Source organism: Macrobrachium nipponense, chromosome 32, assembly GCF_015104395.2.
Source record: "Macrobrachium nipponense isolate FS-2020 chromosome 32, ASM1510439v2, whole genome shotgun sequence".
NCBI classification, from domain to species: domain Eukaryota; kingdom Metazoa; phylum Arthropoda; class Malacostraca; order Decapoda; family Palaemonidae; genus Macrobrachium; species Macrobrachium nipponense.
In genome coordinates, this window is record NC_061094.1 from 12,559,054 (window position 1) to 12,586,737 (window position 27,684).

At 38.3% G+C, this 27,684-nt stretch overlaps 2 protein-coding genes across 3 annotated transcripts in view; one reads left to right on the top strand and one right to left on the bottom strand.

The window, feature by feature from the left end:
* The window catches only part of LOC135207224 (B9 domain-containing protein 2-like), an 81,947-nt gene that overhangs the window by 25,218 nt on the left and 29,045 nt on the right, over positions 1 to 27,684 (bottom strand). The window lies entirely within an intron of this gene.
* The window catches only part of LOC135207363 (glutamate receptor ionotropic, delta-1-like), a 37,773-nt gene that overhangs the window by 1,358 nt on the left and 8,731 nt on the right, over positions 1 to 27,684 (top strand). Inside the window, exons 2-3 of the mRNA XM_064239091.1 lie at positions 20,948 to 21,038; positions 22,205 to 22,496. Coding sequence (XP_064095161.1) covers positions 20,948 to 21,038; positions 22,205 to 22,496 — 383 coding nt within the window. The remainder of the gene's footprint in view (positions 1 to 20,947; positions 21,039 to 22,204; positions 22,497 to 27,684) is intronic.

A 27,684-nucleotide genomic window follows, 5' to 3' on the forward strand; every position in this document is an offset into this window, starting at 1 on the left:
TTTCAATGTTTGGATTGAAATACCCTCATTATGTTTAGTCTGGAGAAATTCGAATATTTTATCTAAGGGGACATTGGTGAATAATGCTACTACATCAAAACTAACTGTGTCCCTTTATATTCTTGTTCTTAACTTTGTCTATGAAATCTTATTAAGTTAAGGGATAGTCAACTGTGCCTGAACAGGTGGTTAGGAAGATCCCTGGCCATTGGCTCTCACACTGAGAGCTTGGCCTCCTGCCTCCAAACAGCTGTTGGCTCTCGTCTTCCTGATAGCTGGTCCTCCTGACTCCTAACAACCGTTGGCTCTCATCCTCAGAAGGAAGACATCTACAAGAATAGATCTAGATATCCGACGATTTGCCCATTTTGACAGAGATCTTCTATTAGAAGACTTCATCAAGGGACATAGCATACTTGACTTTCTGCAGAGCTGGTTTTCTAGATTATTCTGCAAGACTAACCAGATGGAAGACATCTGCAAGAATAGGTCTAGATATCTGACTATTTGCCCGCTTTGACAGAGATCTTCTATTAGAAGTCTTCATCAAGGGACATAGCATACTTGACTTTCTGCAGAGCCGGTCTTCTAGATCATTCCAACAGAATGACCAGATGGAAGACATCTGCAAGAGTAGATGTAGATATCCGACTATTTGCTCACTTTGACAGAGATCTTCTATTAGAAGACTTCACCAAGGGACATAGCATACTTGATTTTCTGCAGAGCCGGTCTTCTAGATCATTACAACAGAATGACCAGATGAAAGACATCTGCAAGAATAGATCTAGATATCCGACTATTTGCCCGCTTTGACAGAGATCGTCTGTTAGAAGTCTTCATCAAGGGACATAGCATACTTGAATTTCTGCAGAGCTGGTTTTCTAGATTATTCTGCAAGACTAACCAGATGGAAGACATCTGCAAGAATAGGTCTAGATATCTGACTATTTGCCCGCTTTGACAGAGATCGTCTGTTAGAAGTCTTCATCAAGGGACATAGCATACTTGAATTTCTGCAGAGCCGGTCTCCTAGAATATTTCAACAGAATAACCAGAAGGAAGACATCTGCAAGAATAGATCTAGATATCTGACTATTTGCTTGCTTTGACAGAGATCTTCTATTAGAAGTCTTCATCAAGGGACATAGCATACTAGACTTTCTACAGAGCCGGTCTTCTAGATTATTCCAACAGAATTATCTTCTGGTATCCATCTGGTATCCCCTTGGAGGACTTCTGGAGCCTCTCTTGTAGGCTTCTGGTATCCCTCTTACCCTGAGAACTCGTCCGCCGAACAGCCGCTGACTCTCCTTGGGAAAATTCTTCTGCGTGCCGAGATGGGGGGATCTCGTCACCCATTGACTTCCGCTGGGAGAGTCAGCTGAACAATGGTCAGCTCTTGCTGGGTAAGAGTTCATCTCCCTGACAAGGTGGTTGGGAAGATCCCTGGCCATTGGCTCTCACACTGAGAGCTGTGCCTCCTGCCTCCAAACAGCTATAGTAGATTCACATCAAGCGTGCTTCTGATGTCTAGGCCAGTCCCTTACGACGCTCCTGATTGGCTGTTGATAAGCCAATCACAGGGCTGGAAACTCTTAGTCTCTCGAGAGAGTTCAGACAGGCAAGATTATGTTCCACCTCTCCTGAGGGACACCTTTGAAAGACGTATCCCTCAGGAGAGGTGAGCATACATCCTGCCTTTCTGAACTCTCTCGAGAGACTGAGTGTTTCCAGCAGCCCTGTGATTGGCTTATCAACTGCTAATCAGGAGCGTCGTAATGGTTGGGCCTAGACGTCAAATGCACGGTTGATGTGAATCTACTATAGCCCGTGTTTTCGTGAATAATAATAATAACAATAATGATAATAATAATAACAATATTTTAATGACTGGTGGCTGTTTTAAACCAAGCCGGCTTTGCGCCTGCGCGGGCTCTTGCCCGATGGTAAATGAGAAAGCGTAGAAGAAAACAAGAAGTCTATGTGAAAAGTGAGAGAGAGAGAGAGAGAAGGAGAGAGAGAAACTGCTTAGTGTGCACTAAAAGCGGCAATAATGTCAAGTGTGTATTCGTCAAGAACAGAATCTGCCCGTATTCCGAGTCACCGCTCTACGTTACTTCGATGTTTCGTGGGGTTTCCTCGATTTTGACGACTTTCCAGCAACCCATGACTTCGGGATTCTCTCCTCTTTCTTAATAAACGCCTCAGTGGCGTGATCAGTATGGTCTTGGCCTGCCACCTGGTTCCCGCGAGTTCGATTCTCGGGCAACCCACTGACAGGTTAGAGATGTGTATTTCTTGTGATAGAAGTTTACTCTCGACGTGGTTCGGAAGTCACGTAAAGCCGTTGGTCCCGTTGCTGAATAACCACTGGTTCCATGCAGCGTAAAAACACCAAACAAACATATAAATAAATGCCTCTTTCTTTATCCCCCTTGGCGACGTTGAGAAGTGATAGTGTGCGCTTTGCTACAACAACTACAAGCTTTGGATCATTCCTAGACAGTGACTGATTCCAAAGCAAAATTCAGGGGTTCTTTACCTAGGACTAATATTTCTTGGGAATCATTTTCTTCATGATATTGACAGTCTTTTGTTTATGTTTTTACGATCAAGCAGGCTTGTACTAAGCACACCGCAAAGGTGGGTATATACATAGTTAAAATCCTTGAAGGTCACTATTTATGAAAGCTCCCTAGCATTTATTTTGGGCGATGGCAGGTAGATCACCTTTGCATCCATGCTCCTATTCACCCACATACAAGTTTGGTTATTTAAATTTAAGTCAACTCTGATACTAATAAAATCGTCCATATTGCATATTTTCCCTAATAAAAGATAAAAATAACAAGTTTGGTTATTTTAAGCAATACGTTTTTATTCTCTTCTTTATATGCAGTCCAAATATAAAACCTCACTATCATCTCATGCTGAGCAAATTATTCGACCTTTACCAACACAAACGTATACTCAATATATCTTTCATTTCCCAGCACATATATCTAAGTGAACGCGATGAAGCTTTCAGCTTGGCTCCAGTCTAGTATACACTCGCAGCCTTACATTTGCTCAGAATCAACATTCGGTATGTCTTCTCCCTCGGTAATATCTCATATCTTTCGTGAATTTTATCTTCAGCAAATGTAGACTGTTTATTACCCGATTTGCATAACTCTCTTGTTTCATTAATGTCTCGCTTTTTAGTCCTTTCTCGTTCTTGAAGACATCAGTTAGTCATTGAAAATGAACTCCTTTTATACCAGATCAAACACTTTCCTGCTCAACGATCAAGCCACTATCTTTATAATGCATCTTCAGCATGATAACTATAGTAGATTCACGTCAACCGTGCATTTGATGTCTTGGCCATTCCCTTACGACGCTCCTGATTGGCTGTTGATAAGCCACTCAGAGCTGGAAACTCTCAGTCTCTCTCGAGAGAGTTTACATGGGTAGGATGTATGTTCCCATTCTCCTGAGGGATACTTTTGAAAGACGTATCCCTCAGGAGAGGTGGAACATACATCATGCCTATGTAAACTCTCTCGAGAGAGACTGAGAGTTCCCAGCCATGTGATTGGCTTATAAACAGCCAATCAGGAGCGTCGTAAGGGACTGGCCAAGACATCAAATGCACGGTTGATGTGAATCTACTATAGTATATCCTCTCTCTCACACACACACACACACACACACACAAACACGTACGTACACACGCAACTGTCGATTAACCACTATGGACATATTCCACTACTTGAGCCAACAAAGGCGGAATTAATATCGCCAGGAAACGTACCAGATTGGTTTTCCCCTGATGATGAAGTAGTATACGTCAATTATTGACTTCCACGAACACTATTTTTAGTCAGTGAGAGCTCGACAAATTGTCGCTGCTTCAGTTCGAGTAGTTTATTTTGTGGGCTTTTCACACCATAAATCGGAAAAATGGTAAATATCTCTCTCTCTATCTATCTATCTCTCTCTCTCAGATTATGTTCCCCTCGTTTCTGATACGCTATCTACGTGACCAAACGTCCTTTTTAGTCTGGCTTCAACTTCCTCACAAAATGAGAGAAAACGATAGAAAGATTGAGTACCATATTATGAAAAAAAGAAAAAAATACTTGAGGAAGTAATGGTGGCTGAAAATGCAGAAGTGTGAGAGGTTTTTTATTCTAAAATCTTTGTTTACCATTTATTTTTCCGTAAAAACCATGGAGCTATTGATGTGCTCTAAACGTTCCTAAAAAAATCTTAAGACTTTGATATGTGTCAAATCATACGAGCAGAGCTGCTGTGAGGAAATAAATAAATAAATAAACCTACTGTAAATAGGGGATTATGATCATGGATGACATCTGCTATTTACAGAAGGATTATTAAGAAGAAGAACAGCAACAACAAGCACTATTTACAAAGGAAACAGAAGGACAACAAGAACGACCTTTCTCAAAACAAAACAAAGTGACTTCGCGAAAAGTTCTCCCAAGAAACCGACTAAAAGGAACTTTCGCTCCTCGTATGACTGACATCCCCATACTTACGAATTCTGGCGACGAGACTAGACGCAGGACCTGTCAGTCAGAGAGAGGAAGACACGTCAAGCGACTCGACTAGCGACCAGGACGAGAGGAAGGAGAAATGCCAATCACAGGTCCTCAGCGTCTCTCGATCTTTTCTTCAATTCATGGCCACTGCTGGATGAGTAATATGGCTTCTTAAAACTGGACTAACTACTACGCGCTTGACGGTAATCGATGAGTGGAATGATTTACGACGAGGACAAAAGAATAACGAAGGTTGGACGCCAGTCTCGATGACTGAAGTAGAAACGAGTCTAATTTTCTTTAAAAAGAATAAAAATATGGTAATGACCTCAATCGTAAGCATTAGACGTATTTCGTTTTCAAGATGACATGGATACATTTATGCCTGATTACTTTATATGAAATAAGTAACTGTTAGTGATGATAATCCAAATCTAATGAGTTATGAATACAATCTTAGGTAAGGATGGAGCAGAATAAAGAGAGTGCAGAGCCACACGGTCATCTAGGCATGCAAGAAGTTCTTACTGGAACAGAAAACAATTTTATGAAACGAAAATGATACGAATAAAACACACGACTGACATAAAATGTATAAATAAATGAGGTAGAAAAAGAACTTTGGAAAACTCAGAGAGAAGAAACAGAGCACAACCGTCTTTGTTTTTCTTTTGTGTCGCCAAGTCTTCTGATGACTTTTTTTCCTCGAAAAAGAAAAATTTGTTCTCCAAAGAGATTATGTTTTCACTTACAGGTCAACAGAAGAGGAAAGTGTTACATGACAGCACAACGTTCACATTTTATATTATGATGAATCATGATAAAAAGTGCTAATAGTGAATATTATTAATATTACGCTTTTACACTGCCCGGTTACCAGGAGAAGAATTAGCCATAGCACTCTCATCATTAATTAAACAATAAAAAAATGCGCCGAAGTTTCGTCGGCGCAATTGAGTTATCTGTACAGCGTGTACTAATGCTGCTTGAAACTCTTAGCCGGCCGTGGTGGCCTGTGTTGTTGCGTTGCCAGATGAACGGTCATGGGTAAATTTAACCTTAAATAAAATTAAAACTACTGAGGCTAGAGGGCTGCAGTCTGGTATGTTTGATGACTGGAGAGTGGATGATCAACATACCAATTTGCAGCCCTCTAGCCTCAATAGTTTTTAAGATACGAGGGCTGACAGAAAAAGTGCGGACGGACAGACAAAGCCATCTAAAGCAGAAAACCGGGGATTATGGTAGTTTAAGCCCGTGTGATGAAAACCCAAAATGGAAAACAAGACATGGCAGCACACAGGCTGAGAAAAGTGAATAGAACCTATCCGCTAACATTTGAGACCACTTTTTGTACTTCCTCATTGGACGAGTCGATCTCCGGGTCAGAGTTCGCTTCCCCCCTCTTCCAACAGAAATAAATTCAGAGGAATTTATTTCTGCTGATAGATATTCATCTCTCGATGTGGTTTGGATCCCACAATAAGCTGCAGGTTCCGTTGCAAAGTAACCAAATGGTTCCAGGCCATGTATAAATATGTTTAATCCTTCGGGCCAGAAATAGGAGAGCTGTTCATCAGCTCAGTGGTCTGGATGAACTATGATATAGTACTTAACTTTGAGACCACTTTAGACTAATACCCTTTGTTCGATACCGTACAGACTGGTAACCCTCAGGATGGACCATTAACTTGTATCTCTCTCTCTCTCTCTCTCTCCTTCTGGTGCATCGAAACTGGGACACCCAATTGATTACGAAAAGTTGCAGCTTTGAAGACATACCCACACAGACTTCGACGATATTCATAACAAGGTTTATTTGATGCACTAACTGCGTATGTTTTCCTCAGTTGCAGGGTATGTAGTACCATAGATATATGTAGTACTAGCTGGAAGTTAAAAGCTCTTCCTCGCTTTATAGTACCAATTAAAGAATACAGTCATGCACTTCCATTGGAGGTAATTTAACAGCATTTATAAATTCATTGATCGATGATACTTTGCTGAAGATAAATAAATGGAACCTGCATTCGACCCATTCCGCCAAACCTATGTAATATGAAACCCAAAAATGGAGACATGAACAAGTTTGCGGGACGCATCTTTCGCCGTTGAGAATTGCCTTCTTGTGAACTGCTTTGGAAAGCATTTCGGATACGGAATGCCACCTAACATTATTGATAAGGGGATGTCTTTGCCTCTAATAGAGTCTATAAAGACTATTTTTCGTCGTTACTTCATGGAAAATCAACCAAAGGGAGTCTCTCTCTAGAAGTGAAAGACCGGAAGGAGAGAATGTCGTCTTTCATTAATAACTCATTTTTAGTGCTTTTTAAGAGGTATTCTAGTACCATAGTAGATTTGTATCAACCATGCATGATCTGATGTCTAGGCCAGTCCCTTACGACGCTCCTGATTGGCTATTGATAACCCAATCACAGGGCTGGAAACTCTGTCTCTCGAAAGAGCTCACATAGGCAGGATGTGTGTTCCACCTCTCCTGAGGGATACGTCTTTCAAAAGTATTTCTCAGGAGAGGTGGAACATACATCATCCTGCCTCTGTTAACTCTTTCGAGAGACAGAGTTTCCAGCTCTGTGATTGGCAGGAGCGTCGTGAGGGACTGGCCTAGACATCAAATCATGCACGGTTGATGTGAATCTACTATGGTACTAGAATACTTCTTAAAAAGCACTGAAAATGAGTTATTAATGAAAGACAACATTCTGTCCTTCCGGTCTTTCACTTCTAAAGAGGGACTCCCTTTGGTTGATTTTCCATGAAAGTAAAAACGAAAACTAGTCTTTTAGAGTTTATTAGTGGCAAAGACATCCCCTTATCAATAAAGTTAGGTGGCATTCCGTATCCGAAATGTTTTCCAAAGCAGTTCACAAGAAGGCAATTCTCAACGGCGAAAGATGCGTCCCGCAAACTTGTTCAGGTCTCCATTTTTGGGTTTCATATTACATATGAATGGCGGAATGGGTCGAACGTAGGATCCATTTATTTACCTTCAGCAAAGTATCATCGATCAACGAATTTATAAATGCTGTTGAATTACCTCCTATGGAAGTGCTTGACTTTATCCTTTAATTGGTACTATAAGGCGAGGAAGAGCTTTTAACTTCCAGCTATAGTTGATTCACATCAACCGTGCATCTGATGTCTAGGCCAGCGCCTTACGACGCTCCTGATTGGCTGTTGAAAAACCAATCACAGGGCTGGAAACTCTGTCTCTCGGGAGAGTTCACATAGGCAGGATGCATCTTCCACCGTCCTGAGGGATAAGTCTTTTAAAAGTATCCCTCAGGAGAGGTACACACATACATCTTGCCTATGTGAACTCTCGAGAGAGACTAAGTTTCCAAGCCCTGTGATTGGCTTATCAACAGCCAATCAGGAGCTTCGTAAGGGACTGGCCTAGACATCAAATGCATGGTTGATGTGAATCTACTATAGTACTACACATATCTATGGTACTACATATCTTGCTACATACACTAAATTGACTCTTATCCTTTCGTGCTGAGTTTACGAACAAGAGGGAGCAATGAAATAAGACCATTTTAACGTACAATGAACAAATTGTCCGAGCCTTTTATAGTGTGTATTCTCATTTTCGTATTTTCCCCGTTCATACGCCAGGTGACTGACTTTATGATGATGACAACGACGAGCACCCAAGGCCACCGGAATAAATCTTTTGTTTATTTCACGGTATCGATTTTGGTTCTCGGAAATTTCCTCACTGCAGCGTCGGGTAAGTTAAAAAGGTTGCTTGTTACAGTGAACAGTTAAAGATTGTATATCAAATGTCTCTGTTTAATTTAGTTTCAAGTTAATCAGACAGTCACTAACCACAGTAATATTCTTGTTTAGCAAGATGAAATATATTTGCAGAAGTATTTACAAAGCTTAAAGCTTTCGTCCATCTTTCTGTGAAATTGATCAGTAAACTAAATATACGTATATATGTATATGCTTTATTATTATTATTATTATTATTATTATTATCAGGGGATTCGGACGTCTTTTCCAAGGCCCAAGAAGTAACCAGGGCTATTCTGAAAGAATCACGGTGCTCAAGGGAGACACACGTCTTCGTAGCAGATGGGGGCGTTCTTCCTACAACTGTGCACAAAGTATTGACAGGAAATTAACATTTTGTGGTTTCACCTCCGTTACTCTGATGAATGACTGATCTAAGGTTGTTTTTTAGCCTTCCCCTGATATAATCAATTCAATTCCCACACTAAGATATAAGGAAAATAGGATCATAATTGATATAAACGAGCATTTTCATTTGGAGTATAGATAGAAATTCTCTCTCTCTCTCTCTTAAAGGCAAAGCAAAATAATTATACCAAGAAACTCCAGTTAACATTCCAATTGTATCTTTTTCTTTTTCGTGAGGTCGTCAGCAACTTAGGCTACACGTCAAACGTCTACTTTGAGACTTTCTTGGACAAGACTAACATTAGCAGTAGTTCGACGACGCTATCGCAGCCCAATATATTTCATAGTATTGATAAGGTATGGGTTAGTACCATAGATATTACTGTTGCTAATACTAATTTCATATCTCAAAGCTTTTTGATGAAACATATTGCATAGATAAAAGTATTTTCATAAATTTCATTGCTCTTCTTAAACTTGGATTTTTAAAATCTGAATTCATTACGTAAGATGACTTCGAAGTACGATGAAAATGGGGTATGTGTGTGTAGCTCTTTCAATATATTTTTGCCAGATTCGCAAGACATCTTGGTGCCTGACGCTGGTTGTCATTAGTGACACCGAAGAGTTCCTGGTTCTCTTCACCCAAACCGCAGCGTCCAACGGCCTCCTTCAATGGCCGATAAGGCTCCTGGTCCTCACTCGTCTAAAGCGGCTCCGGTCACAGCACATACGCCACAATCTCTCCGCCAGCAATGGGATGATGGTCACCGTCCAGGATAAAGTTGCGCCTTCCAGGTATAACATCGGGCTGTTTCCATTGTTACAGCCACTTTAAGTCTATAGATTGCTGGGTTTTCTAAGCCTGGGGCAGTCACTCTCATGGTAGAGCCGTCTTGGTTGAGCCTATGGGACGGGTGGGTAATCCGGTGTCTTTAAGAAAGCAAGATTTTCCTCAAAAACGAAAAAGTGGGAAAGGGGAGGAGAAGTGAAATGAAATTCAGGACATAAATGCAAAGGAGACGAGTTTTATCATCATTGACGATAGAGGTTTGAATGTATTATGGAAACAAAGTGGGACTTAAGCTTCTAGAAGATACAATGTAACCTTTTCACGAGTCAAACTACCCTTCTAGGATAGACCAAAAGGATTTGCCTAATAAATTTGACTTTAGCTTTTGTATTGCAGGTGCAAAATCTTCATTTATCTTCCAAATGATCACAGGCGCCTCCATATCGCTACCTGGTCTGCGAGTTTTGGGCTGAGATACCTTACAGACTACCCTCTCTTCCCCGATAAATTCAGAAGGTACGCATTTCATCACTTTCCAACTTGCACTCATACATGACGCAGCAAAGCGAACAGCTCTCAAGGATGGAAGATCAACTGATTCGTGAACTACTTTTACCTTTTCCTGGATTCTCTGGTTTGTTTCCTCTGTTTCTTGGCTTGTCTTGAATTGGGCGGCTTTTTTGAACTCGACTGCTATTCCCACTCCCCTGCACTGAGCTCAAAAGCTCTGGCTGCACACAAAACAGAAACTATCACACTGAAGTCTATTTTCGACACTACTTCAAGCAAAATGCACTGAAACTGTTTATTTTCGACACCACTTCAAGCAAGAGGCTCTGAAACTGTTTATTTTCGACACCACTCCATGCACAAGGGACAGAAACTGCTTATTTTCAACACTACTCTAAGCAAAATGTACTGAAACTGTTTATTTTCGACACCACTCCATGCAAAAGACACTGAAACTGTTTATTTTCGACACTACTCCAAGCAAAAGACACAGAAACTGTTTATTTTCGACACCACTCCAAGCAAAAGACATTGAAACTGTTTATTTTCGACACTACTCCAAGCAAAAGACACTGAAACTGTTTATTTTCAACACTACTCCAAGCAAAAGACACTGAAACTGTTTATTTTCGACACTACTCCAAGCAAAAGACACTGAAACTGTTTATTTTTGACACTACTCCAAGCAAAAGACACTGAACTGTTTTATTTTCGACCCTTCCACTCCCAGCAACAAAAAGAACACTGAAACTATTTATTTTCGACACTACTTCAAGCAAAAGACAATGAAACTGTTTATTTTCGACACCACTCCATGCAAAAGACACTGAAACTGCTTATTTTCGACACCACTCCATAGAAAAGACACTGAAATTGTTTATTTTCGACACTACTCCAAGCAAAAGACACTGAAACTGTTTATTTTCGACACTACTCCAAGCAAAAAACACTGAAACTATTTATTTTCGACACCACTCCATGGAAAAGGCACTGAAACTGTTTATTTTCGACACTACTCCAAGCAAAAGACAACAAAACCTTTATTTTCGACAACTTTACTCCATGGCAAAAGACACTGAAACTGTTATTTTCGAAACACACTTTTCATCAAAAATTGCCAGACACTGAAAACTGTTTATTTTCGACAATACTCCAGCAAAAAGACAAAAAACCTGAAAACATTAAAATATTTTATTTTCGACACACTCCATGGAAAAGCACTGAAACGTTTATTTTCGACACTATTCCAAGCCCAAAAGGACAACAAAACTTTATTTTCGAACCACTCCATGGAAAAAGGACACTGAAAAATGTTTATTTTCGACCAACCCACTCAAGCAAAAGACACTGAAAAGTTATTTTCAACAATACTCCAAAAGCAAAGACCTGACAAACCTGTTTATTTTCGAAACCACTCCAAGCAAAACAACCAACTGAAACGGTTTTATTTCTCGACACTACTCCAGCAAAAAGACAACCGAAAAACTGTTTATTTTTCGAAACCATTCTGAGTAAAAACGACTGGAACTGAAACTTTTATTTTCGACACCTACTCCAAGCAAAAGACACTGACAACTGTTTTATTTTCGACACTACTGCCCAAGCAAAACGGACACTGAAACTGTTTATTTTTCGACACTACTCCAAGCAAAAGAATCACTGAAGCTTTATTTTTCGACACCTACTCTAAGCAAAAGACACCGAAACTTATTTTTTATTTTCGGACACTACGTCCAAAGCAATAGACACCGAAAAAAAAAAAAAAAAAAAAACCTTTTGGGGGGGGGGTTTAGTTTTCGACACCACTCCATGCAAAAGACACTGAAACTGTTTATTTTCGACACTACTCCAAGCAAAATACACTGAAACTTTATTTTCGACACTACTCCAAGCAAAAGACACAGAAACTATTTTCGACACTAGTCCAAGCAAAAGACACTGAAATTGTTTATTTTTTTCAACACTACTCCCAAGCAAAAGACCACCTGAAACGTGTTTATTTTTCGGCACTACTTCCAAGCAAAAGGCACTGAAACTGTTTTATTTTTGAAACTACTCCCAACTACATCCAAGCAAAAGACACTGAAACTGTTTTATTTCCGACAACCACTCCATGCAAAATACACTGAAACTTCTTTATTTTCGACAACTGCTCCATACAATAGGCACTGAAACTGTTTATTTTCGACACTACTCCAAGTAAAAGACACTGAAACTGTTTATTTTTGACACTATTCCATGGAAAAGACACTGAAACTGTTTATTTTTGACACTACTCCAAGCAATAGACACTGAAACTGTTTATTTTTGACACTACTCCAAGCAAAAGACACTGAAACTGTTTATTTTCGACACCACTCCGAGCAAAACACACTGAAACTGTTTATTTTTCGACACTTACTCCAAGCAACAAAAGACACCGAAACTGTTTATTTTCGACACCACTCTTTGAGCAAAAGGACACTGAAACTGTTTATTTTCGACACTACCCCAGCAAAAGACACTGAAACTGTTTAAAATTTTCGACACTATCCAAGCAAAAGACACGAAAACTGTTTATTTTCGACTACTCCATGCAAAAAAGGCACTGAAATTATTTATTTTCGACACTACTCTAAGGCAAAAGGACACCGAAACTGTTTATGTTTCGACTTCTACTTCAAGCAATAGGACAACGAAACTGCATTTTTCGAAACCACCAACCATGCAAAAGACACTGAAAGCAAAAAATTTCGCATCTACTCCAAGCAAATACAAAACTGAAACTTTATTTTCGGACCAACTACTCAAAGCAAAAGACACCAAGACAACTAAAATTTCGACACGTCCAAGCAAAAGACAAAACTGAAATTGTTTATTTTCGGTGACACTACTCCAAGCAAAAGACCACTGAAAACTGTTTTAAAAATTTCGACAAACCACTTTTCAAGCAAAAGGCACTGAAACTGTTTATTTTGACATACTCCAAGCAAAAGACACTGAAACTTGTTTATTTTCGACACCTACTCCACGCCAAAAAGACACTGAAACGTTATTTTCGACACTACTCCAGCAAAATACACTGAAACTGGTTTATTTTCGACACTACTCCAGCAAAATCCACTGAAACTTTATTTTTCGCACTACCCTCAGCAAAGACCGAAACTATTTTCGACCACTAGTCAAGCCAACAAAAGACACTGAAATTGTTTATTTTCGACACTACTCCACGCAAAAGACACTGAAACTGTTTATTTTCGACACCACTCCAAGCAAAAGGCACTGAAACTGTTTATTTTTGACACTACTCCAAGCAAAAGACACTGAAACTGTTTATTTTCGACACCACTCCATGCAAAATACACTGAAACTGTTTATTTTCGACACCGCTCCATGCAATAGGCACTGAAACTGTTTATTTTCGACACTACTCCAAGCAAAAGACACTGAAACTGTTTATTTTTGACACTACTCCAAGCAAAAGACACTGAAACTGTTTATTTTCGACACCACTCCAAGCAAAAGGCACTGAAACTGTTTATTTTCGACACTACTCCAAGCAAAAGACACTGAAACTATTTATTTTCGACACTACTCCAAGCAAAAGACACTAAAACTGTTTATTTTTGACACTACTCCAAGCTAAAGACACTGAAACTGTTTATTTTCGACACTACTCCAAGCAAAAGACACTGAAACTGTTTATTTTCGACACCACTCCATGCAAAAGAGCTGAAACTGTTTATTTTCGACACTACTCCAAGCAAAAGACACTGAAACTTTATTTTCGACACTACTCTGAGCAAAATACACTGAAACTGTTTATTTTCGACACTACTCCAAGCAAAAGACACTAAAACTGTTTATTTTCGACACTACTCCATGCAAAATACACTGAAACTGTTTATTTTTGACACTACTCCAAGCAAAAGACACTGAAACTGTTTATTTTTGACACCACTCCATGCAAAAGACACTGAAACTGTTTATTTTCGACACTATTCCAAGCAAAAAACACTGAAACTGTTTATTTTCGACAAAACTCCAAGCAAAAGGCACTGAAACTGTTTATTTTCGACACTACTCCAAGCAAAAGACACTAAAACTGTTTATTTTCGACACTACTCCAAGCAAAAGTCACTGAAACTGTTTATTTTCGACACCACTCCAAGCAAAAGGCACTGAAACTGTTTATTTTTAACACTACTCCACGCAAAAGACACCAAAACTTTATTTTAGACACTACTCCATGCAAAAGACACAAACTGTTTATTTTCGACACCACTCCATGCAAAAGACACTGAAACTGTTTATTTTCGACAATACTCCATGCAAAAGACACTGAAACTGTTTATTTTCGACACCACTCCATGGAAAAGACACTAAAACTGTTTATTTTCGACACTACTCCAAGCAAAAGACACTGAAACTGTTTATTTTTGACACTACTCCAAGCAAAAGACACTGAAACTGTTTATTTTCAACACCACTCCATGCAAAAGACATTGAAACTGTTTATTTTCGACAATACTCCAAGCAAAATACACAAACTGTTTATTTTCAACACTACTCCAAGCAAAAGACACTGAAACTATTTATTTTTGACACCACTCCATGCAAAAGACACTGAAACTGTTTATTTTCGACACTACTCTAAGCAAAAGACACTGAAACTGTTTATTTTCGACACTACTCCAAGCAAAAGACACTGAAACTGTTTATTTTCAACACTACTCCATGCAAAAGATACTGAAACTGTTTATATGCGACACTACTCCAAGCAGAAGACACGGAAACTGTTTATTTTCGACACTACTCCATGCAAAAGACACTGAAAGTTTATTTTCGACACTACTCCATGCAAAAGACACTGAAACAGTATATTTTCAACACTACTCCATGCAAAAGACACTGAAACTGTTTATTTTCGACACTACTCCATGCAAAAGATACTGAAACTGTTTATTTTCGACACCACTCCATGCAAAAGACACTGAAACTGTTTATTTTTGACACTACTCGAAGCAAAAGACACTGAAACTGTTTATTTTTGACACCACTCCATGCAAAAGACACTGAAACTGTTTATTTTCGACACTATTCCAAGCAAAAGACACTGAAACTGTTTATTTTCGACACCACTCCAAGCAAAAGACACTGAAACAGTTTATTTTCAACATTACTCCAAGCAAAAGACACTGAAACACTTTATTTTCAACACTACTCCAAGCAAAAGACACTGAAACACTTTATTTTCAACACTACACCAAGCAAAAGACACTGAAACTGTTCATTTTCGACACTATTCCAAGCAAAAGACACTGAAACTGTTTATTTTCGACACTACTCCAAGCAAAAGACACTGAAACTGTTTATTTTCGACACTACTCTATGCAAAAGACACTGAAACTTTATTTTTGACACCACTCCATGCAAAAGGCACTGAAACTGTTTATTTTCGACACTATTCCAAGCAAAAAACTCTGAAACTGTTTATTTTCGACACTACTCCATGCAAAAGACACTAAAACTGTTTATTTTCGACACTAATTCAAGGAAAAAACACTGAAACTGTTTATTTTCGACACTATTCCAAGCAAAAAACTCTGAAACTGTTTATTTTCGACACTACTCCATGCAAAAGACACTAAAACTGTTTATTTTCGACACTAATTCAAGGAAAAAACACTGAAACTGTTTATTTTCGACACTACTCCATGCAAAAGACACTGAAACTGTTAATCTTCGATACTACTCCAAGCAAAAGACACCGAAACATTATTTTTGACACCACTCCATGCAAAAGGCACTGAAACTGTTTATTTTCGACACCACTCCATGCAAAAGGCACTGAAACTGTTTATTTTCGACACCACTCCAAGCAAAAGGCACTGAAACTGTTTATTTTCGACACCACTCCATGCAAAGGGCACTGAAACTGTTTATTTTCGACACTACTCCAAGCAAAAGACACTTTTGAAAACTTTAAATTTTTGACACCAATCCATGCAAAAGCACTGAAACTGTTTATTTTGTCGACACCACTCATGCAAAAGGCACTGAAAAACTGTTTATTTTCGAACACACTCATGCCAAAAGGCACTGAAACTGTTTATTTTCGAAACTACTCCAAGCAAAAGACACTGAAACTGTTTATTTTTGACACTACTCCAAGCAAAAGACACTGAAACTTTTCATTTTCGACACTACTCCAAGCAAAAGACACTGAAACTGTTTATTTCCGACACCACTCCATGCAAAATACAATGAAACTGTTTATTTTCGACAACGCTCCATGCAATAGGCACTGAAACTGTTTATTTTCAACACCACTCCATGCAAAAGGCACTGAAACTGTTTATTTTCGACACTATTCCAAGCAAAAGGCACTGAAACTTTTTATTTTCGACACTACTCCAAGCAAAAGACACTGAAACTGTTTATTTTCAACACTACTCCAAGCAAAAGACACTGAAACTGTTTATTTTCGACACTACTCCAAGCAAAAGGCACTGAAACTGTTTATTTTCGACACTACTCCAAGCAAAATGCACTGAAACTGCTTATTTTCGACACTACTCCAAGCAAAAGGCACTGAAACTGTTTATTTTCGACACTACTCCAAGCAAAAGACACTGAAACTGTTTATTTTTGACACTACTCCAAGCAAAAGACACTGAAACTGTTTATTTTCGACACCACTCCATGCAAAATACACTGAAACTGTTTATTTTCGTCACCGCTCCATGCAATAGGCACTGAAACTGTTTATTTTTGACACCACTCCATGCAAAAGGCACAGAAACTGTTTATTTTCGACTCCGCTCCATGCAAAAGGCACTGAAACTTTTTATTTTCGACACTACTCCATGCAAAAGGCACTGAAACTTTATTTTCGACACTACTCCAAGCAAAAGGCACTGAAACTGTTTATTTTCGACACTACTCCAAGCAAAAGGCACTGAAACTCTTTATTTTCGACACTACTCCAAGCAAAAAACACTGAAACTGTTTATTTTTGACACTACTCCAAGCAAAAGACACTGAAACTGTTTATTTTCGACACTACTCCAAGCAAAAGACACTGAAACTGTTTATTTTCGACACTACTCCATGCAAAATACACTGAAACTGTTTATTTTCGACACCGCTCCATGCAAAAGGCACTGAAACTGTTTATTTTCGACACCACTCCATGCAAAAGGCACTGAAACTGTTTATTTTCGACACCACTCCATGCAAAAGTCTCTGAAACTGTTTATTTTCGACACCACTCCATGCAAAAGGCACTGAAACTGTTTATTTTCGACACTATTCCATGCAAAAAACACTGAAACTGTTTATTTTCGACACTACTCCAAGCAAAAGACACTGAAACTGTTTATTTTCGACACTACTCCAAGCAAAAGACACTGAAACACTTTATTTTTTACACTACTCCAAGCAAAAGACACTGAAACTCTTTATTTTCGACACTATTCCAACCAAGCAAAAAGGCCCCGCAAAATTTTGCTTATTTGTTTAGACAAATACTCCACGCCAAAACAAAAGACACGAAATGTTTATTTTCGAAACTACTCCAAGCAAAATACACCGAAACTGTTTATTTTCGACACTACTCCATGCAAAAGACACAAACTGTTTATTTTCGAAACTACTCCAAGCAAAAGACACCGAAACTGTTTATTTTCGACACCACTCCGAGCAAAACACACTGAAACTGTTTATTTTCGGCACTACTCCAAGCAAAAGACACTGAAACTGTTTATTTTCGACACCACTCCACGCAAAAGGCTCTGAAACTGTTTATTTTTGACACCACTCCATGCAAAAGGCACTGAAACTGTTTATTTTCGACACTACTCCAAGCAAAAGACACTGAAACTGTTTATTTTCGACACCACTCCATGCAATAGACACTAAAACTGTTTATTTTCGAAACTACTCCAAGCAAAAGACACCAAAACTGTTTATTTTTCACACTACTCCACGCAAAAGACACTGAAACTGTTTATTTTCGACACCACTCCAAGCAAAAGACACCGAAACTGTTTATTTTGGACACCACTCCATGCAAAAGGCTCTGAAACTGTTTATTTTCGACACCACTCCAAGCAAAAGACACTGAAACTGTTTATTTTGGACACCACTCCACGCAAAAGACATTGAAACTGTTTATTTTCGACACCACTCCAAGCAAAAGACACTGAAACTGTTTATTTTCGACACCACTCCATGCAAAAGGCACTGAAACTGTTTATTTTCGAAACTACTCCAAGCAAAAGACACTGAAACTGTTTATTTTCGAAACTACTCCAAGCAAAAGGCACTGAAACTGTTTATTTTCGAAACTACTCCAAGCAAAAGACACTGAAACTGTTTATTTTCGAAACTACTCCAAGCAAAAAACACTGAAACTTTATTATCGACACCACTCCATGCAAAAGATACTGAAACTGTTTATTTTCGACACTATTCCAAGCAAAAGACACTGAAACTGTTTATTTTCGACACCACTCCATGCAAAAGGCACTGAAACTTTATTTTCGACACTATTCCAAGCAAAAGACACTGAAACTGTTTATTTTCGACACTATTCCAAGCAAAAGACACTGAAACTGTTTATTTTTGACACTATTCCAAGCAAAAGACACTGAAACTGTTTATTTTCGTCACCACTCCATGCAAAAGGCACTGAAACACTTTATTTTTGACACTATTCCAAGCAAAAGACACTGAAACTGTTTATTTTCGACACTATTTCAAGCAAAAGACACTGAAACTGTTTATTTTTGACACTATTCCAAGCAAAAGACACTGAAACTGTTTATTTTCGACACTATTCCAAGCAAAAGACACTGAAACTGTTTATTTTTGACACTATTCCAAGCAAAAGACACTGAAACTGTTTGTTTTCGACACCACTCCATGCAAAAGGCACTGAAATTGTTTATTTTCGACACTATTCCAAGCAAAAGACACTGAAACTGTTCATTTTCGACACCACTCCATGCAAAAGGCACTGAAACTGTTTATTTTCGACACTATTCCAAGTAAAAGACACTGAAACTGTTTATTTTCGACACTACTCCAAGCAAAAGGCACTGAAACTGTTTATTTTCGACACTATTCCAAGCAAGAGGCACAGAAACTGCTTATTTTTGACACTCCTCCAAGCAAAAGGCACTGGAATTGTTTCAACCTATTTCACGGCTAAACCTTCCCAATTCAGTGATAAGTATCCTAGTAAGGACTTTTTTCCTCTGAAAACCAGTGACGTATTTCCCTTCTTTTTTTTTTTTTTTACCTGACTACAAAATATATTTTACTTTGCAAAAACAAAAACCCTTCTTTCAACTCCATTCTGTTTAAAGGTAAAATTATTCATAATTTTATTCCGTGATTCACTACAGGACTACTTATATATTTCTCTTTTAAATCCTAATCGTTCCATCCTTTGACTACTGCAGCATGTGACATCATAAAACAAGCTAATGTTGTCTCCAATTTTTGAAAATTCTAAATCGCCGGCAAATTTACCAATCTGTACATTAAACATTTCCCAGAGGTCGGGTGGCAAATGTCTTCTAGTTTGTCAATAGGTAATTATTATTCCTTAAGAAAAATGCTTTTGCCTCTGGTCAGTGGCGGGATATTACCTTAAAGTAAGGCGTTTAGGAATTCTGTTCCTCTAATGTGGATTTCCTCACTCACTCTCTTCTTGTCCCTTGTTTCTCTCTCCCTTTTAGCCCTGGGCTCGAAACTGCCTGTCAAGGTTCGTGGCAAGGGCTTCTAGTTCCTCGTTGGACGAGTGGTTTACGTGCTCGCCTACTGATTCGGCAGTCCCGAGTTCAATTCCCCACTCTGCCAACGTGGAATTAAGAGGAATTTATTTCTGGTGATAGAAATTAATTTCTCGATATAATGTGGTTCGGATCCCACAATAAGCTAGGTGACCAATTGGTTCCTAGCCACGTCAAAATACCTAATCCTTCGGGCCAGCCCTAGGAGGAGAGCTTTTCATCATCTCAGTGGTCTGGTTAGACTAAGATACGCTTAACTTCTTTTTTCTCATGTTCATGTCAGTCAAGAATTCAGCTTAATTCAACACGATCACGCCTAAAGAATATTCCCATCCTACAGGTTCACCAACAACGCGCATCTTGTTGTGGCTGCCCAGGGCCTGTCTCCTTATCTCTTTGCCAAGAAGACGCAGACGGACAATGGAACATCGACGACTACTTTTTATGGTCCTTCTCTGATGTTGCTGGAACTGCTGGCGCACCGAGTCAACTTCACGTAAGTTCTCCGGCCGAGTTCACCAGTTTTATAAGAGTAGTGAACTATAGTAGATTCACTCTGATGTCTAGGCCAGTCCCTTACGACGCTCCTGATTGGTTGTTGATAAGCCAATCACAGGCCTGGAAACTCTCAGTCTCTCTCGAGAGAGTTCACATAGGCAGGATGTATGTTCCACCTCTCTTGAGGGATACTTTTGAAAGGCGTATCCCTCAGGAGAGGTGGAAAATAGATACTACACATGTGAACTCTCTCGAGAGACTGAGAGTTTCCAGCCCTGTGATTGGCTTATCAACAACCAATCAGAAGCGTCGTAATGGACTGGCCTAAACATCAGATGCACGGTTGATGTGAATCTACTAAAGTTCAGCATTTGGGACCCCATTTGAGGATGTTATAGACATGTCATCCTCAAGAGAGGTGGAACATACATCCTGACTATGTGAACTCTCTCGAGACTTTCTGGCCCTGAGAGGATGTTCGAGTAGTTAAGAAAACGTCTTCCTGTAAAATGGAAATTGATCAGGCTCCCTAAAATACTGACTAGAAGGTTTATAAGTGGCATATACTGTTGTATTTCTAGTGTTTCTTTCCTTTGCATAGAGACTAAGATCTAATGAAAGAGTTCCTCATCCAACAGATACAGCATAGCTCAGCCTCCTGATGGCTCCTTTGGGTCTCTGCTCCCCAATGGCTCCTGGAACGGTATGGTGGGCATGGTCATCCGGAAGGTGAGAAACGGTCTGCGAAATAACTGTTTATCATTGGCACCGTTTGGCGCGTAATTTAAAACAAACAAACAAACAATAAACAAAGTTTTAAACATGGAAGGTGCAAACTTTTTCCCTGAAATTCTTCATAAGTCTACACCAAAGAGACAGGATACCACTAATACTGGCTTGTTCTACGGATACGAGCTGACAAACATGGTTACAAAGGACATGGGGAATGTCATTTTGTAAATATGCTCTGAAGAGAAGGCTCACACCTTCTGACACCACGCCCCCTTGGGGAAGTATACTCACGCACACACAAAAATATATATATATATATATATATATATATATATATATATATATATATAGATATATTTTATATATATATATATATCTATATATATATATTAGTTGCCTTCATCACAGTATTCTGTTAGTTCCTCGTTGGACGAGTGGTTTTCGCGCTCGGTTGCCAATTCGGCGGTCCGAAGTTCGAATCCCGGCTCTGCCAATGCGGAATCGGAGGAATTTATTTCTGGTGATAGAAATTCATTTCTCGATATAATGTGGTTCGGATCCCACAATAAGCTGTAGGTCCCGTTGCTAGGTGACCAATTGGTTCCTACCCACGTAAAAATATCTAATCCTTCGGTTCAGCCCTAGGAGAGCTGTTAATCAGCTCAGTGGTCTGGTAAAACTAAGATATACGTACTAACTAATAACTAACAGTATTGTGTTTTAACAGTCACATGCACGTAGTACATACGCTTATAGTATTTATATCAATTTATACTATATGCAAAAATCTGTCATAACAAAATAATTACACTTGGCTGCAATAACTTCGAGATAAGATTCCATTCCTGGTGTTGAACATCCCGCAATCACTTCACGAATCTACGGGAGAGACGAATAGAAAGCGCAGATGGTTCCTGGTTTCTAAGTGCTTACTCCACAAACATAGTTTTGAGCACACTACACTGTTTATGAGGTGCAAAGCTTTATTCCCTTAATTGTGTATTACTCATTATTTAGGTTAACTTTATGTTACTTCAAAATGTTTATTTTAATTCATCTCTATTGTTCCTTTTTTGCAAAAAAATTAACCACGAAAAATTACAGATATTTCTCAGCCCAAGATCTCGCTCGGAACCTCATCTTCTTCCTCTTTTGATCGGCAGGAAGTTGACTTGGCTCTCGGTCCGTTCGCTATCACTTACGACCGGTCAGTGGCGGTCGACTTTTCCTTTCCTCTTCTTGTGGACAACGTCAAAATTCTGGGCAGAAGAGGCCGGACGGAGGTGAACGAGTGGAGCTTCGTCATGCCTCTGGGCCCTCTAGTGTGGCTGATGACTTTCGTGTCCTTGCTGGCCTTAGTTGTCGTTACTAAACTGCTCGGGATGATTGAGAGGAAAATTCCCTTCGGTGGTGGCCCAGGATATTCCACTTACATCCGCATCATCTTCCAACAAGGCAAGAAGAAGTCTCGAAATCGGTTGCATCTCATTCCTCGCAATCCGTTTTGCTTTTGTTCTCTATTAGGGATCAGTTATGAAGTGGCCTGATGACGCTTAGATGCACGTTTTTTGTCCAGCCGTGTTAGTTCATTGATCTTTTTAGAATATTCAATATTAGCTTGGATGTAGGGACTAATAAAAGTTATGCTATTTTATAAAATTTAATATGAATTAGAATATATCAGTTTCATAATGATAGTTTTAGTCTCAGACACTTGATTAAGCGTTATTGATTTCACTGTATATACGCGCACACGTGTACATCTAATAAAAGGAGCCCATAAAAACACCAAAATATAGAGAGAAAAGTACTATATTTCAGAGACTGCTGTCTCTCTCTTCAGGTATATGAATGAGAAAAGTTTACAGAAAAGGTGGTATTTATACCAAGAGATCCTTCCACAGGTAAGCCAATTTAGGTCACCCCCGCTGATAATCTTCCTTTCATCTTCTTAAGCGTTGGTTGAATGAAAACCTTGTCGATCACATCTGAAACCCATGCTCCTTTTGAGATGTTCATTACCTGCCTCTCCTTTATTAATGCCGATTCCATCATATGACTCTTGTACCGGCAGTTGCTGCTATAAATTATATGTGACCAATATGGTTATGTTCATTTATATGGTTGAAAATAGCTGAGTTTTGTTGTCCATACCTAACTGACCGTTTGTGTTGTATTAATCTCTGGGGAAGTGATTTTCCTATAAATCCGATGTAAGATTGGTCACAGTCCTGGCATGGGATTTCATAAACCCCTGTTTCCTTGGGGAATGTCTTTTGTTGGACGTTAATCAGGGATTTGGCTAAGGTGTTTGGGTAAGTAAATGCAAAAGGGTTAGATTTTCTGAGGGTTTGAGTCACTGTCTTAATGCTGTCCAGGGAAGGAATTTTTATTTTATTGTTGGGTGTCTCTTTGGTCTTGTTTTGAGGGGGTCAGTAGAAAATTACGTTTGCTTTGTGAATTGCTTTCTCAGTTATATTGTCATGATACTTTAAAGCTAACCATTTAGAAATTTTGTAATTGAAATGGTTAGCTGGCCTCCTTTCCCCTTTTTTAGGCACTTTTTCTCCCAGTCACATTAAACATTCGGAAGATTTTTGTCACAAATTCAGAGAAGCACATATACCACTTCACAACATAAAACTTTTAAGCCTTGACGTAGATTTCCTGTTTACAAAAGTACCAATACAGGACGTTCTTCAGTTTTTTGAGGGAAAAATTATCCCCCTATTCAGATCATTTCCCATTGACGCTTGACAAAATAATAGTTAGTTGAATTATGTGCATCTAATAACGTATTTTCATTCGGGGAATCATTCTATAAGCAAAAATTCGGGTGTAGTATGGGTAGTCCTTTAATTCCTGTTTTAGCCAATCTGTACATGGAATACTTTGAAACTACAGTAATAAATGCAATAAAACCCAAAAACATGCTGCGGATGAGATATGTAGATGATATTCTAACATTTTGGGATAATAGGTGGGGCAACTTTAATGAATTCCTTTCAAAATTAAACACATTAGTGCCCAGCATCAAATTTAAAGTTGAATGGGAAACAGACAACAAAATTCCTTTTCTTGATGTTTTAATAATCAGAGACACGACAGAATACAAATTTACCATATACAGAAAACCAACGTTCTCACTTTCATACATTCACTATTTTAGCTATCACGACATTGCTATCAAGATAGGTGTAGCCAGCAACCAGTTCTTAAGAGCCTTACGAATTTGTTCCCCAGATATCCTGGAAAAAGAATTTGAACTAATTCGTAAGCAACTTTCATCTTTAAAGTATCCTGACCATATAATTGAGAAAGAAATTCAAAAAGCAAACATAATTTTCTACCGACCCCCAAAAGACAAGACCAAAGAGACACCCAACAATAAAATACAAATTCCTTCCCTGGACAGCATTAAGACAGTGAATCAGACCCTTGGAAAATTTAACCCTTTTGCATTTACTTACCCAAACACCTTAGCCAAATCCCTGATTAATGTCCAACAAAAGACATTCCCCAAGGAAACGGGTTTATGAAATCCCATGCCAGGACTGTGACCAATTTTACATCGGATTTACATGAAAATCACTTCCCCAGAGATTTATACAACACAAACGGTCAGTTAGGTATGGACAACAGAACTCAGCTATTTTCAACCATATAAATGAACATAACCATAGAATAAACTGGAATTTGTCACGTATAATTTATAGCAGCAACTGCCGGTACAAGAGTCAAATGATGGAATCGGCCTTAATAAAGGAGAGGCAGGTAATGAACATCTCAAAAGGAGCATGGTTTTCAGATGTGATCGACAAGGTTTTCATTTAACCAACACTTAAGAAGATTAAAGGAAGATTATCAGCGGGGGTGACCTAAATTGGCTTACCTGTGGATGGATCTCTTGGTATAAATACCACCTTTTCTGTAAACTTTTCTCATTCATATACCTGAAGAGAGAGACAGCAGTCTCTGAAATATAGTACTTTTCTCTCTATATTTTGGTGTTTTTATGGGCTCCTTTTATTAGATGGAATTCTGTTGTAACAGAACATTTTTACCAGTCATATGTGTACATATATACATATATGTAGCTATATAGGAGTCTGATCACATCTCCGTGATTCATAGATACGCATTAAGCTACAAATGCCCTTTAACCCTCTTACGCCGAAGCCCTAAAAATCAAAACCTCTTCTGTATGCCGGCGCCGGTTTGGAGTGAGCGCGGAAGCGGAAAAAATAATATTTTCAAAAAATCACAGCGCGCTTAGTTTTGAAGATTAAGAGTTCATTTTTGGCTTATTTTTTTGTCATTACCTGAAGTTTAGTATGCAATCATCAGAAAGGAAAAATAATATCATTATCATATGTAGTTAATGCGAGATATGGTAGCAAAAAAAAAAATTCATAGATAATTGTATTCAAATCACGCTGTGCAAAAAACGGTCAAAGCTAACGAGTTACATTTTTTTTCGTTGTATTGTACACTAAATTGCAATCATTTTGATATATAATACATAGTAAAACAATAAAAGCAACACCGGAAATATATTATCACAAAATGATGTACGAATTCGTAACGTGCGGACGTTAAAAAATGTTATTTTCAAAAATTCACCGTAATTCTAAATATTGTTCTAGAGACTTCCAATTTGTTTCAAAATTAAGACAAATGATTTAATATTACGATACTGTAAGAGTTTTAGATTAGAATTGCAGATTTCGACCATTTCGGACGAGTTAAATTTGACCGAATGTCGAAATTTTTATATATATATTTTTTTATATGCACATATTTCGGAGATGGAAAAAGCTACAACCTTCACTTATTTTTTATTGTATTTTTCATGAATTTGCGCACATTTTGATATATGAAACTCTATAAAACGGCTAATATGAAAAGGATCAAATATTAGGATAATGCGATGTACGTATTTCGGAGACTTGCGGCCGCGAATCAGCGCGCGGAGTGAAGGTAAATATATTTTTCAAAAATTCACCATAAATCACAATATTGTTATAGAGACTTCAAATTTGTTTCAAAATGAAGAAAAATGACGGAATATTACTAGGCCGTAAGAGTTTTAGCTTACAATTGCGTTTTTCAACTATTTTGGTAGAGTCAAATTTGACCGAACGTGATTTTTTTTTATTTATCGTGATTTATATGCAAATATTTCGAAAAAAGAGAAAAGCTACAACATTTTTAGTTGTATTCTACATGAAATTGCGCACATTTTCATATATAAAACTTTATGTAACAGCTAATTTTAAATGGTGCAAACATTTCGACAATCGCACAAAAAAAAAGTCTGATTTTTTCGGAAGAGTTACCGCGCGGACGTAAGGAAAATGTTTTTTTTTTTCATAAATTCACCATAAATCGAAATATGGTGCTAGAGACTTCCAAGTCGTTGCAAAATGAAGGTAAATGATTGAATATTACTAGAATAAAGAGTTTTTAGCTTACAATTGCGTTTTTCGACCATTTCGGTAGAGTCAAAGTTGACCGCCCCGAAAGTTGAAATTTTTGCACTTAACGTTATTTATATGAAAATATTTCGAAACTGATAAAAGCTACAACCATGGGTTGTTTTTTGTTGTATTGTGCATGAAATTGCACACATTTCCATATATAAAACTTTATGTAACGGCAAATTTAAAAGGGTGCAAACATTAGGACAATCGCACGAAAAAATTTATCGGAAGAGTTATCGCACGAACGTAAGGAAAAAGTTTTTTCATAAATTCACCATAAATCGAAATATTGTGCTAGATACGTCCAATTTGTTGCAAAATGAAGGCAAATGATTGAATATTGCTATAATATAAGAATTTTAGCTTACAATTGCGTTTCTCGACCATTTCGATAGAGTCAAAGTTGACCGAAGGTTGAAATTTTTGCACTTATCGTTATTTATATGAAAATATTTCAAAACTGATAAAAGCTACAATCATGAGTATTTTTTTGTTGTATTTTACATGAAATTGCGCACATTTTCATATATAATACTTCATGTAAAGGATAATTTAAAATGGTGCAAAAATTATGTCAAAGTGACAAAATAATTTTTGATATGTGTCACTGATACTTTTTAGTGCGATAAGAAAGAAATTCGCGCTTGCGCGCCTGCGTAGCGATTGTAAACAAAACAACACCTTGATCCGTGAACTCCCAGCATCCCCCAAGGCGCGTGATACAAAAGTTTTCGGCTGGTAGGCCTATAAGTATTTTTCCGCGAATTTTTAAAAAAACTTTTTTGAGCCGACGTATGATACGTCCAATCGGCATACAGGAGACATTTTGACTCGACGTTTAAAACGTCCAATCGGCGTAAGAGGGTTAATATCTAATTCACTCTACCTCAGAATTAATATATTTTCATATATGTTAACTGAAGGGGAATTTTAGTTTCGTCGGCTCCCGGGCGCGAACCATAGAGCCAAGAACTCAGGACGTACAGTGAAGCGCCTTGAACTCTCATGGTAGCTGTGTGGTTCAAGGCACTTCACTGAACTTCCCGATTTCTTGGTTACTAGGTTCGTGCCCGGGAGCCGACGAAATTATCATTAACTAAAAATTCCCCTTCAGTTAAAATATATGAAAATATATTGATTCTGAGGTAGAGCGAATTAGA